This window comes from Poecile atricapillus, chromosome 7, assembly GCF_030490865.1.
Source record: "Poecile atricapillus isolate bPoeAtr1 chromosome 7, bPoeAtr1.hap1, whole genome shotgun sequence".
NCBI lineage: Eukaryota > Metazoa > Chordata > Aves > Passeriformes > Paridae > Poecile > Poecile atricapillus.
In genome coordinates, this window is record NC_081255.1 from 9,971,621 (window position 1) to 9,991,939 (window position 20,319).

At 41.4% G+C, this 20,319-nt stretch overlaps 1 protein-coding gene across 4 annotated transcripts in view; it reads left to right on the forward strand.

Annotated features, from left to right (window-relative positions):
* The window catches only part of MTA1 (metastasis associated 1), a 73,350-nt gene that overhangs the window by 16,795 nt on the left and 36,236 nt on the right, over positions 1-20,319 (forward strand). For all 4 annotated transcript variants that reach the window (XM_058842536.1, XM_058842537.1, XM_058842538.1 and 1 more), the window contains exons 3-10: positions 100-193; positions 6,839-6,965; positions 7,136-7,199; positions 12,329-12,446; positions 13,982-14,084; positions 16,099-16,198; positions 17,625-17,813; positions 18,887-18,961. In XM_058842536.1, coding sequence (XP_058698519.1) covers positions 100-193; positions 6,839-6,965; positions 7,136-7,199; positions 12,329-12,446; positions 13,982-14,084; positions 16,099-16,198; positions 17,625-17,813; positions 18,887-18,961 — 870 coding nt within the window. The remainder of the gene's footprint in view (positions 1-99; positions 194-6,838; positions 6,966-7,135; positions 7,200-12,328; positions 12,447-13,981; positions 14,085-16,098; positions 16,199-17,624; positions 17,814-18,886; positions 18,962-20,319) is intronic.

Below are 20,319 nucleotides of genomic sequence, written 5' to 3' on the forward strand. Positions count from 1 at the left end.
GCTAAAAGCAGAGGCTCCTGATGATTTATGGAGCTCCTAGCTGAGAGTGTGCAGTTCCCTGTGTTAGTGGTCAGTTTTCTCTTCTGTTCCCCGTTTCAGACTGCCAATGGAAACGTGGAAGCAAAGGTGGTGTGTTTCTACAGGAGGAGAGACATCTCCAGCACGCTCATTGTACTGGCAGACAAACATGCAAGTAAGCTGCTTTGTGTTCACATGGCATTGCTTCTGCACAGAATTGTCAAGCTTGGGGACAACTTTAGTATTTCAAGTATCAGTATCTTAAATGTGTTTTTTTCTACAGTCATCTTTAGCAATTTGCATTACTTGTTTGGTTGGCTTTTCTCTGTCTTTCTGCCTGACCCTCTTTTTTTTTGTTTTGTTTTCCCCTTTCCTTAAACCTTTTAATACCCATACATAATATGGTCTGATTTGGTGGGGACAAAACAGAAGTTTTCAGTTAGGGCTGAGTGAAGAACTCTTATTTGCTCCACAGAAATGGATTTTTTAATTTTTGGGGTGGGAGAAAATAATCTCCTTGTTAATATAACTTCTCATGAATTATTTGGTTTGGTTTATATATTAAAAAAAAACCCTTAAACGTTATTGGAGTGAATGGAGTAGGCTGATTATGGGAAAGCAACTTGAAACGTGGCCAGCTTGAAACCTGACTAACAGGATTTCTCTTTAAATTTCAATATTAATAATATTTCTTGTAGTGACACAGCTTTTGTCTGAACATGCTGAATAAATACACTTTGAAAACAAAGAATCTGAGACTCTCCTAACATGGTTTTGAATACTTAAACCCCTTTGTTGGGAAGCAAGTGGAGTAACTGAACTGTTTTTCTCTTGTAAACAGCAGTGTGTGAGATGTAGCTGTTCAGATTGCTTAAAATTTAGCAAAAAGCACGGACAGCCTTATGAATCCTTGTAATTCAGGGCACATCTATAAATGAGAGAGAAGCAATCAGATATGGGCATGTCAGAACTGTGATTTAGCTGGCAAGCATCACTGTCTTTTAATGTGCTGCTTGGTGTGCGTATCAATGAAGGGATCTGGGGATTGATTAAATCAGATACTCAGTTTTTTAGCAATGGATATAATGGCTTGCTGTGTTCTCACTGCTTTAATGCCACTGGGGAAAAGATGCAGCAAAACTAGTCCCTTACTGATAAATTTGAGTATTTTGTGTTGTAGTCTGTCCAAATAATCCCTCCATTGCATCCATAGCTTGAAAAGAGGTGGTGGTGTTGAGAGTTTGCTGTGTCACAGAACTGTGATGGCAGGCAAAGCTTTTTTGAGATCTCTTCAGTGCAGCAGGATTCATTTTCTCTGAGGATCCTGAAGCTCACTAGGAGCTTCACCATCAACAGCATGGCTATTGATTCCCTCATCTGTGTCTCACTTCACTAGCTCCAGCAAAGAAAGCAGGTGGGAAGGGTTCACAGAAACACACGAGACTGAAAATGAAAAATATTTGAACCCACATAAATGCACTTTGAACCTGCAGTTGCTGATTTCTCTTTGTGATAAGAAATCTAAGTGGGATTTTTTAAATGCAAAAAAATAATTCATTGTTCATACATGTTGTTTGAAAGATGGGGAAAATGCTTCTGTAGCAAAATCCTATTAATAGAGCAACCAGAGACAACTGAGTCTGCCTCTTAAAGTAAATTTCATTAGTAACTAGCATTTTCTCCAGTATCTTTCTTTCTGGTGCAGAATAAAATTGCTACTGAATGACTTCCATTTATTTAGATTTGCTGCTCTGTGGTTTCTGTTCTTCATAAGAAGGGAGAAGAGAGCAAAATGAAGCTTTTTGGACAGCCATTAGTTCTTTACTCTGGAAAAAGAATCAACATCCTGCATGATATAACAAAATTAAATTTTGTGGATGTGAAGATTCTAGTACAGATATTGCACACTGTCACTGACTTTTAGTTCATTTCCATAAAGTCTCCTGTTGCCTCATTTTGATGCATTTGCAGTAGATGTTCGTGTCTGCATCGCTGATCTTTTAACTGCCTTTGTTCAGCTGATTAATGGAGCTTTCTGACTGCAGACATTTCTGGATTCACACAGTCTTCTGTTCAAGATGCCTTTATTTTAGACCTACTGTTGAGATCAGTGCAGTGAGAGAGCTGAGCAATGGGGAGATACAACCAGGGCATGAATGGAAAAATTGTATGGATATTGTTATTTTTTTAACTCTTCCAATAAAGGAAGGAAAAAATGTAATTGTGAAATTAATGTTTTGAAGTTTTTTTTTTTAAAAAAGCCATTTTAGCTTGGATGATCCATCAGATATCTGATACAGGCAGTTCTGAAATGTCTTTTCTCATAAGTCTGTATAAAGAGAAATGCCTTATTCTGTAGTTGGTGACTATAAATTAGTACCTGATGTATGTAACCTGATTCTTGGATTTGATCTGTGATCTTACTATTTTTATCATATGATGTAAAGCTTGTCTGGGCTGTCCTATAAATCTTTCAGCCTTCTGATGTCTTCCATACATTGTTAGTGCTTTTTATTCATAAGCCTCTTTAATCACCTCACAAATTATTCTAGGGAATTTCTCCAACTGTTTCTGAAATGAGTTTGCTTCACTGTTTTAAGTTCTAGCTGAGAGACTTTGCAAACAAGATTGCAGACAGGACTTGATGGAAGAGAAATGGGAAGGATACTTCACTTCTCAACCCATTGTTGGATGCTGTCACTATGTATTTTCTTTATATAATGTCTTATGCAGATTTTTATAATTATTTAAATATTTGCAGCAATGACTGTCCAGTTGGTAGTGGTTGGGGAATTGGCTTAGGGCTGATTTTTGGCAGATTTATGGCTGGTTTTCAGCAGGTGCTGGCACATATGGCAGCTTGGTTTTGGAAATGTCAGAGCTTCTGAAAAGAAATGTTTGCATTAAACCTGTGTGCCTAAACAGGTGGGGAATTTATTGAGAATTTTTTTTTTTTTTTTACATTTTAAATAACACCAATCTGAATGAAGTTTGACAATAGCTTCATTAATTGTCTCATTTTATTTCTTCCATTTTATTCCCTTTCTGTATTTTCTCCCAGCACCACACATGCAGATTTGAGTCCATTTCTCATATCCACTAATGACACCGTGGCTCAGTTGTTGCTGAGGAGGAGGGAACTGTGGTTTTTCTCTTTGAGAATGCAATGAGAGAAAATAAAAGTGTCCAAAATAGTGTCTGTTTACTACCTGAAATAGTGGCCCTGGCTGCAGGTGGTAACCAGAACTTCATGGCAGGGGATCCACATTGATAAAGTGGCAAACTCCTTCTGAAGTGTCAAGGTATAAGGATTCCTGCCTGTTAAAACCTTCTCCATGTTTTCTACAGCTGCAAGTCAATATCTGGTTTATGGAAGGGAAAAGGAATAAGGCTACAGCTTCACACAAACCATTTGAAACTGAACCTGGAAGAAGGAACCTGGTGTTGTATTTTAATTTATTCAAATGCAGCATTTCTAGAATGTTCCTCTAAGGTCCTCAGTTGAGCTGTTAAAGCAGGCAGAGTTGCAGCTCCTTTGCTGCTGCAGGAGCTGTTGTGTGGGTCACTAACACTGCTTTTACTGTGTTTCCCAATGACTTGGCCTCACTCTTTTTCTTTATTCTTCACATTATTTTGTTAGTTATAACCATGCTAACTAATTCTTCTGTTACTGCAGGCTGTTTCCCAAGCTGGTAAACCTCGGGTGCTCTGGAAACCTGATTTCTGTGTCTTGTTTACCTTTGTGCATTTCTGAGTTCTGTCATGTAGCTACTTGTATGACACCCACAGTGCAGAGGAAGGGCTGCTGCTTTCTGTGGTTGATGCTCTGGAGAGCCCAATCTGATCTATAGCAAATTGCTATTCTTTCTCGTGTCTAGCAAATATTGATGTTTAATTTCACGTCTCACACACCCAGTCATTTTAAATTACAATTACTGCCTCTTGGGTTTCTCCTGCCAACTCAAAGTTTACTCTTTCTAATTATTTTTCCCATATATGTTAGCTTTCACACAAGTCTTGCTGTTTGTGCCTAATCTGCCTATCTCATGCTCCAAATGTAAGTCATCTTCAAGCTTTGTTAATGTGCTATTAATGATTCTGCCATTAAATATCAAATAATACTTAATCTAATACACTTCTTGCAGCATTCCACTGGCTACTGCTGCATAGCTGATATATTACTGTTTGTATTAAGATTAAATGTTTAGTTTCAAATCTGCACAGGCACATCTATCAAGCAGAAAGATTAATTTTGAAGTAAGGCTTTATGAGCTGAAGTCCCAATGTACTGCATCTCCTGTATTCCCATACCACTTATTCCACAGCATTGTAAGAAATGCAGGCAAATCTTTCTGAAAAGATTTCTTGGGTATTTTATAAATACATGTTTCTATTTTTTTTAAAACTGCGGTTCTTTTTTTCTCGGAGGCCGCCGTTCTTGATGGTGTGAGTGGGTGAGGTGTGGGAAGGTGAAATGCAGATATGTCAGCCTTGTCCTGGAGCAGGGACAGCCCAGTTGTGGCTCACAGTCTGTGCTGTATGGGTGAGGTGTTACTGGGTGGTTTTTGGCCAAGCAGCTCTTGCCTGACCTCAGCGAGGGAGAGGTTCTGTCCTGGATCCAGCCCTTCTCTCCCCCATCCCTTGGTTCCCAATGCATTGCTCAGGTCCAGTTCTTCCAGTGCTAAATCACAGCTGTGAAAAAGGAGGGACAGTTTCATATAGATTTGTTTGTTTGTTATTTCTTGGAATGTTCCTACCTCTGTTGGAGTGCAATGACACTTTTACTGCTGTGTGTTTGTTACCTGGAGAAATGTCTGTCTGTTTTTAAGAAGAAATGTATTCTACTTTTTGGTTCTGAGAGGCTGTTCATAGCAGAGCTGCCATAAGAACATGTGTGCTCTCCACCTTCTGCATTTTATTACAGAAACAAGACACATAAATAAAATACTCCTTGGAAGGTGAGCCTACCTGAAGGGATGCAGCCCCTGAGTTTAGTTTGGTTGTGCTGGGTGCTTTCATTTTGTCTGTAGATTTCATTGCCACAAAGGGGTTGACATACTTTTTAGAAAAATGTAATTTCTAGAAGCTGTAGGCTATCAAATATACTGAAGATAGTACGTATTTTAGGTTGCTCCTTGTGGTATTTTCCCTGCATTACACAGTGCACTACTGTCATTTCCAAAATTCCCTTTTCCTTCCCCTTTCCTTCAGTTTTCAGGCAGAGGAGCTTGGAACTTGCTGGATTGTTTGTGGATTGGTGCTGCTATATTTACAGTGTAGGATAGCAGTCACAATATTAATTTTCAACTAAAACAGAATCCACTTCAGTAAATAAATTGCAGACCCATGAAAATGTGCAACAAATGTAAATTTGGTGTTGTAGCTCCCAGGAAAATATTAAAAGCCAAGTACATGCTGCTGTATGGTTAACAGCTCATGTGGTGTAGCAGCTATTGTAAGTTGGAAGTCTGGTTTAATTATGCTGTTCTTTTTTTTCCTTCCTTGCTGGAGCAGCCTACCTGGCAGGCAAATAAACTGCAGGTCTTTTTTTTAGGGCAGTAAAGCAGTGATAAATTGTGGGCAACCTGAAGGGTACATAATTTTTTTGTCACCACCTTTGGCGTAATGGTGGCCTGTTTAAAACTAAATGCAATTTTAGTGTTTTATAAAATGGAGCTATATCTGTTTGCTTTATTTTTGGGATAACTATGGGGATTTTAGTTAACTAATCTTAAGGGTATATAAATCATAAGTGTGCCTGTATGTGTTTCTCACTATAAATGTTTTTTGGCAACAACTGTTGAATTAAGCTGCAGGCATAAGTCTGCTCTTTGAGAGTAATGCTGCTGTAAAATTAGAGTTTTACAATTCATGCATGAGGCTTTAGAGCTCATTCTACTACAGTCTGGGAAACTTTGCCTGTGGTTTTGCAAAATACAAGTAACTGCATTAATTTCTTAGAGAAAGGAAAGTCTGAACTCTCAGTCATTCATCATGGAAAATCTTTGGAGACATTTTTTTGAGTATTTTGAGCCCTTTATAGCTTTAACTGGCAGAACTGGCAGGACATGTCTTAACAAACAAAAACCATAAAATTTATTTCTTAAAAGAAGGGTGCTTGAAGATGTTTGGGATCAGTTGCACGTCAGTGTGGGTGGGATTTAATGTCTTTACTTTGGTGTATGTCTGAGAAGTGGTTGGATGGAGATTGGCTAGCCCCAAGGCAGAGATGCTGGATCCTGCAATGCAGGAGTGTTGCAGCTGGATGTGGGTAGGGTAAGGAGGCTGCCAGGAGTGGCCTCAGGCACTTGGTTACATTCCAGTTAATCTTGTGGCTGTGGCTGGGGAGAGTACAAAATAACACTGATTAATAAACTGCCCTTTCCAGTGGGCATTTCCTGCAGAGCTGTTCAAGCTGGGATGGGACAGTGTGATGTCCTGAAAGAGGAGTAGGGTTTACAGTAACTGATGCCTGGCAAAGAGGAAAGACTTCACTTTGCCTCACTCATCGTGTGCTTCTTCAGATGAATCTGATGCATTGATGGTCTCCAAAAGCACCTCTCTCTCTGACTTGTGTGACTTTCAGCTTGGTGTGACCTGTGTGTGTGCCTGGGATGATTTGATGGTGGTGGTAAATAAATAAAATTCTTCACAGGCATCATTTCAAGGATCTGTACTAATTACATAATTGTTAAATTGGCCAAAATGTTACATTTAAACTGATTAAAGCTTGTTATTTAGCAAAGGTTTTGGAGCAGGTCATTCTGACTTGCTCAAAGTCAATACTTGTTCTCGATCAATGTTGTCTCTTTACAACTAGGAGAAATGGAAGAAGAGATGGAAAATCCAGAAATGGTTGATTTACCAGAGAAACAGAAGCATCAGCTACGACATCGTGAGTTGTTTCTCTCACGACAGCTGGAATCTCTGCCAGCCACACACATTAGGTAATGAATGTTTTCTTCCATTTTATTAAAAAATCATACAGCACTGTTTTTTTTTCCAAGTACTCTTCAATGTAAGATTGAGTCCTGTGTACAACTTCAGTAACACCATCTTGTGAACCACATGAGCATTTAAGATGTTTCTTTCATGAGATGTGTTTCTCTTTTTTTAGGGGCAAATGCAGCGTTACTCTGTTAAATGAGACAGAATCCCTTAAATCGTACCTGGAACGGGAGGTAGGAACCATTTTGTGCATTGTAAAGCTTGAACAGTTTATTCTGGCACAGTTCAGGTTTGGTGCCTATTTGCAGGTTTTCTAGAAAGAGTTTTTAATTTCTGCATGTTCTGGGCATTGACAATGGGAAGCTTTAGGCTCTGTACAGTCTTCATTGTACATAAAACTTTGTGGATCTGGGGACCAGACCTTGTGTTTCCATCCCTGTGTGACACTGAGCTGTGAAGAGAACCCAACTTGCTCATCAGTGTGGCAGGGCTGAGAGTTCCAGCTGATGCCCTGGGAGATGCAGTAATTGTAGAGGAGGGAGCCAGCCAGCAAACTGTGTTTCTCTGTATTTGCTTTATCCTGAAATCACACAGATTTATGTTAGTATGCTTTAAGCTTGATCTTGACTCAGATTTTTGAGGAGCTTAGTTCCCTGTTCTTTGAGTTCACTGGTCAAAATACTTATCTGGAGTCCTTCATATGCCAGCACTGACACTTAAGTCCTCGAAAAACTGCTTGTCAGATGACATCTGGCAAAAATTTACCCAGTCTGTCTCTTTAAAGGTATCTCTCACAAACACTTGAAACTGAATTGTCTTGCACAGTTAAACACCATTCAGAATATAAATACTGGGCTTTACTTTTCCAGGTACTTTGTGATTTTAAAAAACTATTGTATTTTTTAAAAGTTGTGTTTCTATACCTTTAATTATGGCTAGGCCTCTGGCTGCTGGCTGGGTTAGACAGTCTTGGAGTCTGACAATCTGTGAGAGATTTACTGTGGAGATTAGCAAAGAACTTCAGGATATTATTGTTTGAACACATCTGCAAGCAAATAATTTGCATTTGAAAACACTGAAATGTTATACAAGACAGGAAATCTTGTAATTAAAAACAGTAGGGTGATGGCCATTACTGGCCCTTAGGAAAGGAGAAAACAGGCCATTTTTTGCAAGGAGCATACTGCAGTCTCTCTCATAACTGGGCCTTCTTTTTAAATGCTTTTGTAGCTTTTTTCAGTATTTATTTAAGCATAAGATTGGTTTTAATCTGATACTTTAGTTTAAGAGAATTTTAAACAAAGCACAGGGATTAAATAGTTGAGTTTCTCTTTGGAATGTGAAACCAAAAAATGTCGGCTCTGCTGAAGGCTGCCAAATGGCAGAGCATCAAACAAGGGACGTGGTATTCAGCAGTGCTTGTAACCAGCTAGCAGCCCAGGATATGCCAGTTTGAAAGCAAAAGTTAATAAAAATGAAATGATTTCAGATTTTCTAGTATCCAGCTCTTAAGCAGTGTTTGCTCTCTGTTGCTCCTAACATGTTTTATTATCACTGATGTTACAGGTAGGTGTGCTGAGACTGAAGGGAGATGCTTTCCTCTAATCATGCAATGCTCAGTTGCAGATGTAGGCACAGAAAGAAAATGTGTTTTTTCATCCTTTTGAACTTTCAAAATGCAAGATGAGTGATGTGGGTTATTTTTAGAACTGAGCAGGCACTTGGAGATTTCACAGAATGAGAAAGTTCCCTGAATGTGTCCTGTCACTTAGCATGGCATTTTGCTGTGGTGCAAACTAGCTTGGACAGATGGTAAAGAAATTAAAAGCTCAGGAACACAAATGTGCTTGGGTGGAGGGTAAAGAGTTTAAGAAAAGGAGATATATTGCCCAATGAGTTCCTAATACTGGGTGGTATTGTTTTGAACTGTTTCTTTTTTCCCCATGCCTCCTGTTCTTAATCCATCCTTTACTTTCAGGGTAGTTCCTAACATGGCTTCTGTCAGTAAAGCCTAAGCAATTCTAGGGAGTCTGGCATTTGATTTCCTAAAAGTTATGACCAGTAAAAGTAGGCTTTCAGCCCAAGGCTGTCTGCCTTAAAGCAGGTTAAACAGAAAATCCAAACAGAATTTTTTAGGAAGACAGTAAGCATAGCAAAATTACATTTTTGTTATCTCTGTTCTCCTCCTCTACCCTCTCTCTGTCATCTTCCTCAGGAAGATTGCCTTGTTACATTTGGAAAGCAGGCTGAAGGGGACCAGCACTGACTCTTTTACTGTGCCTGGTAAAATTGGGTTTGTAGCAGGAGTGAGGAATGGGAAGAAAGAAAAGCAACTGGAAAACCTGAATTTTCTATAGACACTTAATTCCCACGGAGATCAAGAGAAGGGCATAGCCAATTATGGCAAAAGCTCTAGATTTCCCTATTCTTCAGGAAACTATTTTGAATGTACCATCAATTTCCCTGCTCTGCCTGGCTATATCCAGAGGCTTGTGTGAATTTGCCAGCTGAGCAGATGTCTGGCATATCTGTTCCTTTTGGTAGCCCCCTAAAAATAAAGCGTTCTCTAGTTAAACTGTATCAAATACATGAAAGTAAGTTTGCAAGCTGCAATGAAGGAACCATTATTTCTGTGGTGTACTTTCACTCTGAGCCTGTTTTCTTTCTCCAGTTTCTTGGTGACTTTGGTTCTTGGCTATAGCTGTGGGTAGGGGAGCTCTGAGCAGATATGTCTAACAGTTGAGAGAAGCAGAAAGTCATGATTCAATTTTAACTCTTGCCAGGTCGTGTTAATTTTTTTCTGAACATGTTGTTTGCAATGAAAAGAGAAAACCCCTCTCTCTCTTCACTGCTGCAAACCCACCACGCACAGTTCTGACAGCACAAAAGGAGGATTTTGGAAGGGCAGTGTTATTTTGTTGTGAACATTACTCTTGTGAAGCCCTTGTGAAAAACTGTTCTCATCATGCAGTGGTGGTCAGGAGTTCACACAAGCTTTAGAGTACACGAGGATCTGCTTTGTTTCTTAGCTTGCACTGGCACTAAGCTGACATGTATTAATGTTTTCAGCAGTCCCCCTCAGTCTGCAGGGATGATTCTCATGTCTGTGAGGGAGGATAGTAGTGGTATTGACTGACCTCCAGGGCTTGCAGTCTCTGTTGGATCCACACTTGGGCCCCCAGACTTCCACCTCTCCTCGGTTGAGGAGGCTCTGGATGGGGAGAAGAGACCAGAGGATTTTCATTCTTTTGTTCAACCTGATTGATTTGAGACAAAACTGGATAAGACATAAATGGATAACCTGAACCTAACAGAGATTTTGTAGAGAAAATTCATAGTGATAACCAATAAAAGAAAAGCAATAGGACTTACAACAGTCAAATACCATGGGAGAAACCCCCTCCAGAATGTATGACTTTCCCTGGCCAAGAAAGACTAAAGAAATTGTGGAATTGGTCTTCTTTGTGGCCCACTGTGTTGTTACACTGCAGCATGTTGCACATTTGCTGGGCAACGTGCCTGCAAAGCATTAATGTTGCACTGCATACCCTTCATCCTGCAGTCAGGTATTTTGGGGCTGGAACAAATTAAACATTGTATTTGTAACCTGGAAGCCTGTGAGACAAAAGCTTTTCCTGACTTTTATTTCCGCAGTGATACATTCTCAAAATATTGCAATATCTTGAGCTTTTGAGTGTGTCAGAGAGGAGGAGATGCAGATTTCTTTACATAGATGTAACATAAATGAGTGTTCATGGGCTCTGAAGCTGCCTTCTGCCAGTAGGTTGATGTAACTTGACCCTGGTGCCTGTGGGAGTAGGATTTTTTTCAAAAGTATCATTTGCTTAGGATGCAATCAAATCCTCTGACCCCAAACCCAACTACAGACACCCCTTCCAGTTTGAAGTTCAGTTCTCTTCCAGAATTTTTGCCCTGTTACTGTGGAAACTCACAGCAATTCTTCTTTTTCTGGGGCTTTGCATGACAGATTGGGAGACTCTCTTTTCCTTTGCCACCTCTTCGTAAAGCTGAACAGGGTTTGAAACTCATGCTGGTTTTGTCCTAATTTTTGTTGCATGCTGTTGACACATACAAATATAGGGGAAGGGAAAAATGAGGTGAGCATGAAATGAGATGTATTTAAACAGAGTGCCTGCTAGTGCCACAGAAATAAGGGGAGGGAAAAAATAAGCCAGAAACCTGATATGTGGAAAATGGCACGCTGCACATCCTGTTTCTGTTCAGACAATTCTCTTTCCTGGTGACCATGTTGCTGGGGACAGAGGTTACAAAAGCTCTGTTGTTCCATGTCCTGCCCAGAGCTGCACACTATGCTGTGATGGAGCATACCTGGTCCATAGCTATAGCTAAGTACTTATCCATGCAGAAAAGTTTAATTACTTCAACTGTACAGTTTAAAGTAGTTAAAAAAATTGGCTCTTTGCTTTCTCTGCCCTGACAGAACATTCTCATTCTGGAATGCCTTCTTGCTTTAATTTTACACACCCAGGTAGCGGAAGCCAAGCAGCTATTTTAGCCTTTTCCTCATCTACTTGAACAAAAGCAACAAATTAATGGATTGCCACCTGCAGCTAATTACTGCTGCTGCCAAATCTGCTGCCCCTCTCCTAATAACAAGCAGAAAGGAACGTGGTGGTTTAAGCTTGGATGGCAGCAGGCAAGAAGTTGGTCAGCAGTGCATCCCTGTGACAAGGAAAGCTGAGCACATCCCCGTCTGTATTAGCAGGAGTGGAAGGAAGGGGTTCATCCCCTCTCTTATTATCCCTTGTGACACCACTTGTGTAGGTTTTTACCCAGCTTTGGGCCTTGCAGCATGAGAGACATTGACAGATTGGAGCAAGCCCAGCAGAGGCCACAGGGCTTGTCTGGAGCTTCAGGTTTCTGTGGGGCTGCTTTGGTCTGGCTGTAACACTCTGAAGTCATGCTTCAATTTGTGCTGGTGTTTCGGTGTGGATTGGTCACTGGCATCTAATCCTCCTGGTCTGGAATATGGGAATTGCATGGGGATATGGCTATTTTGTGTTCTGGAACAGCTGATGTGACTAAAAATTGTCTCCTGGCCCTTCTGAGCCTTGCCTGTGCAAGAGGAGCTTTCTTCACTTTGGTTTGTATGTTAAGAGAGAGGCTGCTGTTCAGAGCCAACACTTGCAGTGTGGAAGTGGCAGCACTTTAAGGGTGTTTTAAAACTGGTGGTCCATTTACTTTTTGTTCACCCAATTGTAAAATCTATATGTAGGTAATGAAACCACGCTTAAACTGTAAAAACTCGGTAGTATGGTCACAAAGCTGAAAGTAAAAGCTAATAACACTGTTTACCTTTTTACTCTTGTTTTATTTTTAGGATTTCTTCTTTTATTCACTAGTGTATGATCCTCAACAAAAGACCCTGCTTGCTGACAAAGGAGAGATTCGAGTTGGAAACAGATACCAGGCAGATATAACAGACTTACTAAAAGAGGGTAATTTCTGTAATTTATTTAAATTGTCAAGAGTTCACAGTGAATGTGGCCACTTCTCTGTGTGAGGCCTGCCTAGGTGTGGGAGATGGTTTCCACTGCCAGGCCATGTGTGCAGCAGGGGCTGGATTTGTTGAGGCTGTTGCCCACTGAAGGCAATTAGTTCTCTTGCAAACGGGTCTTTAAATGGGCGTTCATCCAAATCATAAAAGTTGTTGAAATAAATTGAATTAATGGGCTCTCTCAGAGCTTGAACTCTTTTTATTAAGAGATTTCAGAATTTCCATGGGAAACACAGATTTCCATCACAGCTGTAAAGCCCTTTGTGTTTTTAATCAAGCCTCACTTCCCTGTAAGAGCCCCCTCCCAAATTACTGCCAATTAAATGCTGTCTGCCCTCATCAATTTGCCCATTACTGCCAGGTGCCTTTTCCCTGGAGCCCTCTCCCCATCCTGCTGTTGGCTGCCAGCCTACACTTCTCACCTGCAGAAGAGGCAGGAGGAGGAATTTGCTGGCTGGAGCATGTGTTGAGATTTCAGCCTGCCCCCACCGTGTCATGGAGCAGCGGGACCACGAGGACACTGGCCTGAGGATGAGGGAGAAGGAGCAGGAACCAGGAATATTTATCAGATAGTAACTAACTTTAAATTTGTCTCTGTACTGCCCTACAGATCCAAAAGTGGGTGGAAAAACTGAGAGTTAGAGTGAGAAAACTGAGGAGTGTTGGCATCTAATTGTTCTTTCCTGAGCCCTGTGTAACGCAGAGGGAAAGGTTTATCCGTAAGAACACATCCAATCTGGAAGGACCAAGATGTGGAAGCAATGAGATGCTTCTGTCTTTGCTTAGAAGCTCTGCTGACACTGTTAGTCTCATGTTAAAACAGGCAAAGAAAAGCATGTCAGGAATCTTGTTTAATTTGTCTGTGAAACTGGTATTTATTCAACAGCTGGGCAAATCTCCTAAGTGAGGATGAACTACTCTGCTCCCTCAGTGGGCCAACAAGGGGCTTCAGAGAAAGATAATCATCAGATGTTTTAAAGGAAGCAGAAAGAAGAAGGGCTCAGTAGCTCCTGCATTTTACCAGGGTATTCTGGTTTAGAGTGTCTGATGCCATGGTTTTCCCCCCTAGAAAAGCAGGTGGGAACCAGCTACTCTTTGCCTGCTCAGAGCAGCTGGGAGTGTGTCTGTTTTCCTGGAGCTGCTGCAAGATAAAGGAGGAAGACAGACGAGCTGGGGAAAGAAACTGAAAAGAAAGTGTCTAGTTTGGAGAAAGATGCACTCTGTTTCCCATGACACATCCTCTGACAGCAGTTTGTGAAAATCTGATTGCCCAGTTTGGATGAGCTGTGTTGCTGTGTCTGTCAAGCTAAATTTGTCACGTACAAATAAGTGAGTGAAATTTTCACAGTGGTCTGTCAGGCAGAGTAACCAAGATAGGCTAAAAGTGTCCTTATTGTGAGATAAAAAAAATAATCTAGAAAGTACTTCTGTTTTAAAAGAGCCATACTAAATACTTCTGATTTGTTTTTCAACCAGGTGAGGATGATGGAAGAGATCAGTCAAAACTTGAAACAAAAGTTTGGGAAGCCTTTAACCCACTAGTAGACAAGCAGATAGACCAGTTCCTGGTGGTAGCACGGTAAGAGCATTCCACCTCTCCTTTGAAGAAGTAAATGTCTGTAACTCTTCCGAGCACTTTCTCATGTTCTTTTTTGTTTTATTAGCATGAGTGCTGTTTCTGGTTGCTTGATTCACTTGCTCCATTTTAAGATGAGGTACATTTTACATGCCTTTGTGGGAATAGCCTGACTTTAGGATCAGCTCCTCAGATTTACAACTCGGTTTCATAAAAACAAAGCAAGTTGCATGTGAAAGTGATCCAGTAATTGGTGAGGTTTTTTGAATACTTTGGTCAGCATGCAGAAGACTCAGTGAATTAAGTTCTTGGCAGCTCTTTGCTCTGTCCATTTACTGCCTTTTTCAAAACCTGTGACACTTTTAACATCCATTAATGGTTTGCTAAGGATTCTGGTAAATGCTCATGACAGGCTGAGGATACTTTCTGATGCCTAGATTCCAAGAGGTAGGCACAATAAAATAAAACCCTGCACATCTGTACTGATGTTGTTTTCATTTAAGCCCAAAGTGATCTTTCTTGATCAAATGTTTATTTATTAAATCTTCCTTTATTAAGTGTTCTTGACCTAATTCTTTGGTATGCATTTCTATGAACAGAAGCCTGTATTAAACTTTAGGCTCCTATAGCAATTGGTTACTGAATAATTTAGGGGGAGAAAGTGCACAGGTGACACTCTCCAAATTCTCTGTGTTTTAGGTGGTGCTTTCATAGATCAGCCCTCGTCCTACCTCTTTTTTTTTCTTTTTTTCCCCTTCCCCCTCTTGAGCTTTCATGTGGTTTGGTGTGTAGTGGCTGTGGAGCTGCTTTGTGATGGGAGTTTCCACCTTGTGCAGGGTTTGTGTGGCAGAGCTGGTTTTAGTGGTTCTTTCTGGCAGTTCAGTGCTGCCCACTGGGTTTGTGGGTGCAGCCGGTGCCGCGAGGTGCAGGCTGTCATGAGAATCATTGCAAAGATGAGTGCAGGAATTGCTTCTGTTCACAATCAGCGAAGTTCCAGTTTATAATTAGTTCACACACACACCCAGAAGTATCAGCTCAGCTAAAGCTGGGCATGGGGGAGTTGTGAGGCAGGGCTGGGGATAGTGGCTGGGAGGCTGGGAGGAGGGTGAAGTGTGAATCGCCACAGACACTTGGATGGGGGAGGCTGCTTTGGGTTTTGGCCGAACTTCGTTGTTTGATGACAACTACTGCTCAAACGTTTACCTTTCCTACTCCTGCACTGCTTGGCACTAGTGTGTTCCTCTGTGCTCTCAGCTTGTTTGGGGAAGTGACCTGAGTGGAGGGTGAAAAACCCAACCCACCTTTTTTTGTTGTTGTAGTTGCTCAGAGGAGTTCAGCTCCAGTTCACTGTGCAGGAGCACAAGTGTTTCACCCATGTGGGGTAGCAAGCAGGCAGGGGAGTAGGAATTTTGAGAACTGACATTTGTTACAGGTTTCTCCAGCTTACTTCTTTAGGAATAAGAGTGTGGGGCTTCTGGTCTCAGATGCAGAAATGATGAGTTGTGAAGTATTTGAGAAGGGCTGTGTTATGCAGGCTTTATGATCTATATTATACAATGCTAAGTTGTAAAATAATACTGTTTCTAATTTTCTGAAAATTTTTGAAGAACGCCTACATTGCTGCATTCTTTGTGTCTGATCTTGGCATCTGCCTCTGTGCCTTTGGACAGTGCAGCACTGCTCTTGCCATTGTGGAAGAGACTATTGTCATTCATAAAGCTTGCCTGTGCTCTGTTCTTGCTGCAGCTCAAGTCTGTGGGGAGATAAGGGACAAGAGAGGAGCTCAGAACTCCCTGTTGGTGACCCTTGAGTCTTTCTCTGTTTCCTCTCCCATGCCTAAGGCTCTTCAGTCATATGAACTAAGAAAAGTGTACACAGTAACAAACCACCTTTGGAGAGAGTGGTCTCTGGCTCAGGATGAGCGCCAAACCATGTGATCTTGTAGCTGGAAAGTGGAGTCTGCTCATCTCAGAAAGTGTTGGCTGTTTATATTTATGCTGGGTTTAATTTCTTTCAGGTCTGTTGGTACATTTGCCCGAGCCCTGGATTGCAGTAGTTCTGTCAGACAGCCAAGTTTGCACATGAGTGCTGCAGCAGCCTCCAGGGACATCACACTGGTAAGATTTTATTTTTTAGAGGACCTTAAGTTTGTGAGAGATGCAAAATATTCACCTCAGCATTAACAGTTGGCAAAAAGAGAGTGGCAGATGGATTGTAATTGTGGCTTGCTGTGAAGCAGACCCTGCCTTTGTAAAGGAATCCTTTAGTTACAGATGAAGTAACTTTTTCTGGCTTTGTGCCTCTTATGATCTATCATGGATAATGCTATGAGAAAATTTGATTTTTTTTTTTGCTCATTTTTATTACAGTATTCTGATGACATGCTTGACAGCCCATCCCTTGCATGGGCTCAGTAGCTCTCTTGAGAAGAATGCAAATTATTGTCTGCCTGGCTGTGATGTTAAAATGCCAGAATGCCATTCTCCATCACTTCCTCAGCTCCAGACTGTCACTGCCATCCTTGGGCAAGATTTACCAAGGATGTCTGGGACAAAAGCTTGTGGTCAGATAAGAAATGTCAGTAGATGTTGTTCTCCTTGATGAGCTCCAGTTTAGAGTACCTGAGGAGCAGTGATATTGTTAACATTTCATAACCATAAATGTTGCTGAGTAGATCGAGGAAAGGGAAAAAGCTTGAACCCTTATGCTACAGAAAGTTTCATGAAAATTTGAATAAAATTTATGAAGTCTCCAGAGAACTGTTATCAACGCCTCACCTCGTAACTGGAGTAATGTAAACTTATATGCAGAACAAATTCTAGTCTAGAACAGTGTAGGTTAATTATGCACGTGCACAAAACTGGTATGATGAAAGGCAAATAACATCCTGATTAAAACTGCAGAAATGGGGAAATAAAGCCAAGCTTTCATTTACTAATAGCAATTCCTCCCTCGCAGCATGTTCTCAGCCCTTGTAAATCACAAGTTGCAGACAGCCGTGGCTCGGCTTTCTGAGGAGTAATTGCCCCTGAGAGTCATTCTTTTTTCCTACTCAGCTGTGATGTGTGACTTAACTTGAATCTTTGTTGAGGTTTCTGCCCTTTTTTTGGGGGGGATGTATACATGGCTTGCTGCTCTTGTTTTTCTTATATGAAATTTCTGTGGATTATTTGACAAAGAAAGTGCATGGCAATGTCTGTGAGGAAATGCCCTTGGATCTCTGTCTCCATGCCCCATCCTGGGGTGACTGGATCTATCCTGTGCATTTTCTTACCAGCAGTGCTGCAGTAGTGGTGCTGGTGAGGAGCTGATAGGAATAATTGATACACAAGGGCTTGTGTTCCACAAACCTCACTGTTAGTGATTGTTAGGTTTGTACAGTCAGTGTGAGGTTGGAACCAGCTTTTACTGACTTTTTGTTGGGTACAGAATACTGCACCTTCAAATCTCAGTGCAGAATTTGTCATTGCTGTTCCACTGTTGAACGTTTTCCCCCCCAGTTACTTGTCCTTACATTTTTCTTTCTGCTTTCCAACCCCGCAGTTCCATGCTATGGACACTTTGCACAAAAATGTCTATGACATTTCCAAGGCAATCTCAGCACTTGTGCCACAAGGTGGGCCAGTCCTGTGCAGAGATGAGATGGAGGAGTGGTCTGCTTCAGAGGCAAACCTCTTTGAGGAAGCACTAGAAAAATATGGAAAAGATTTCACTGACATTCAGCAAGATTTTGTAAGTATATAAATGGGGCCCCCATGGGGACCAGCTCTGATTGGTGACAGAGCTGGCTTGCAGCTTGTCTGGAAAAAAAAACCCCTGTGTTTTTCATTGTGTTGAACAAGGGGTCTTTGAACTGGAGCATGTAAAGTGGGGAAAGGCAGACCTCACACTGGTGACAGCCTGGTGTACAGTCAGAATTTCAAATCACAGATGATCGCTTTTCCTTTAGAAACGCTAATTTAGGATCATCTGTTCCACTACAGCTGAGGGAGGATGCAGGAAAGTGTTGTGCCAGCCAAGATGCTCTAGATTAATTTGTATTTCAAGGAGGATAAGTATTGGACCTTCTGAAACATGAAAATGTAGTCACCTTTGCAGTGTGGTTCCAGAATCCTGGTCATTCAGGGAAGTGTCCTGTAGTTTGGCCAGAGCACCACCCTAGGTGCTCAGCCTGCAGATTGAATGGAGCACTGTAAAGAGAGCCAAGTTTCACTGTGCTGTTGTTCAAGTCCTCTGGAACAAAACAAGTAGTTTCAGTGTTGTTTGTCCTGTGCTCTAATCTCTTAGAGGGACTTGGAAACAGCACTCTGTGGTCCTGCTGAAATCCTCATGCTTCTCACGCAGAACAGAGCTGGCAGGGCACAATTCTGTTGGTGGTTTGTTTTGGTTTGTTTTTTTTTTAATGGGCCAGCTCTATTGAAGCCAGGCATATCAGAACTGTGATCCTGTAGTTGTGACTCTTGCTTTGGTCTGCTGCTGAAGCAGAGGGTCTGAGCCTGTGGGCTCCCTTCCACATTGTGCCTCTCTGGAATCACTGCTCACTGCTGTGAGCCAGTGCAGCATGAAGATTTACCTGCAGCCTGTTCCACTTTTACACTGAAAGCTCAGAGTATTTTGAAAAGGCATTTAATTTAATATGGGTCCCATGGGCATCTAATCCACTTTGTAGATTCAGACTGTCTGTTTTTTTGAGGTTTAGTAGTTGCAAGACTCTGCTGCAACCATCAGTCAGAAGAATCCTGTGAATTTCAGTGAGACTGTGCCAGCTCCCTTCAGTAAATGCTGCTTTTCCTTTGTGTCCCCAGCTCCCATGGAAGTCCTTAACAAGCATTATAGAATATTACTATATGTGGAAAACTACAGACAGATACGTTCAGCAGGTAAGAGAGCCAGAATCACCCCTCTCCTTCTAACAGAAGTTGTTTTTCTTGCCTGTGAAACCAAGCTTTGTTTCTCCATTCTCCCTCTTGGGGTTCTGCCTTTTCAGTGGGTGAGTTCTGTTATGATCAGAACAATCTCTTGTCCCTAAACTCATCAGCCCTTCTGTAGATACAAACAGCATTGGCAGGAGTGCATTCTTCTCATGTTTGCTGCTACCCTGTTTGCTCGGAGCTTTCTAATGTCTGGTTTGGAATTCAGCAGAGGAAGGAAGGCAGAGCAGTTGCTTTTTGGCTGTGGAGTTCAAGGTCAGTGTTACCTTCAGTGACTTCTTGGGGGGCAGATGCTGTTCAAGAGCCCCTGATTGCCCAGCACTGCCTGCCCATGACTCCAGGGGCAGATGCACAAGGCTGCAATGTCAGCTCTGAGTGAAGTGTTCACCTGGGAAATGTCACTGGCTCAAATTCACAGACTCCTTATACTGGAGAATCACCTCTCACTAGTGTTCACAATCATTTTTGTCTCTGCTTGTTTCAGTACAAAGGCTGGCTGGTCCCTGAAATAAGGCAAGCACAATGCAAGCAGCATGCAAAGTCTTGCAGAGTATCAGTTGCTGAAAACTACTTCTGATATTTAACAGGAAAACTGAGTAAAAGAAGGAAGAAATTTAGAACAGATTTTTCATTATAATTATCAGTCCTAAGCTGAGAAAAAGTGGAATTGTGACAATGTCCTGCCTTGTTTCCTTGGAAATTCAGCCTGGGGTAAAGACTAGATGCCTGAGGCACTGACCAGTGTTTACCACGTGCTGTAGTGTGATTTTTACCATTTTCTCTCTGGTTGGGGCACTGTTGAAATTACAGAGGCACCCTCATGACAAATGAGAACAATTTTTTGCATCAATTATATTTTACTTTAAATAAAAATATTAGTGGCATCCTCATTCCACTGTTTCCCCAAGTTCATTCTTTGACTGAAACTTTTCCTCTCAGATAGGAAATGGGTGGTAGGAACACGTGATGGTGATGGAAGCTGGCACGGTGGGGAAGAATAATACTCATGTTTTTTCCTTCCCCATTGCTTTCTCCATTTTCCTAAAGTTTGTTTTCACATAGGCAAAATTGCAGAGGAGATAATTATGTGAAGACTTTAATTATTTGTTTTTGCAGCAGTTAAAAAACACAGCAAGCCTACGGTTTCTTACACTGGTTTGTTCTATTCCTGTGCACTGGGTTTGCTCTCTTGCTTGTGCTGTACCTTAAATGTGCTGCCCAGGAGTTTGCCAGGGAGTGGGATTTGGGGAAAACTTCCAATTAGAGACTCAGCACTTAGGGGACAGTAGAAGCTGAACAGGTAGAAG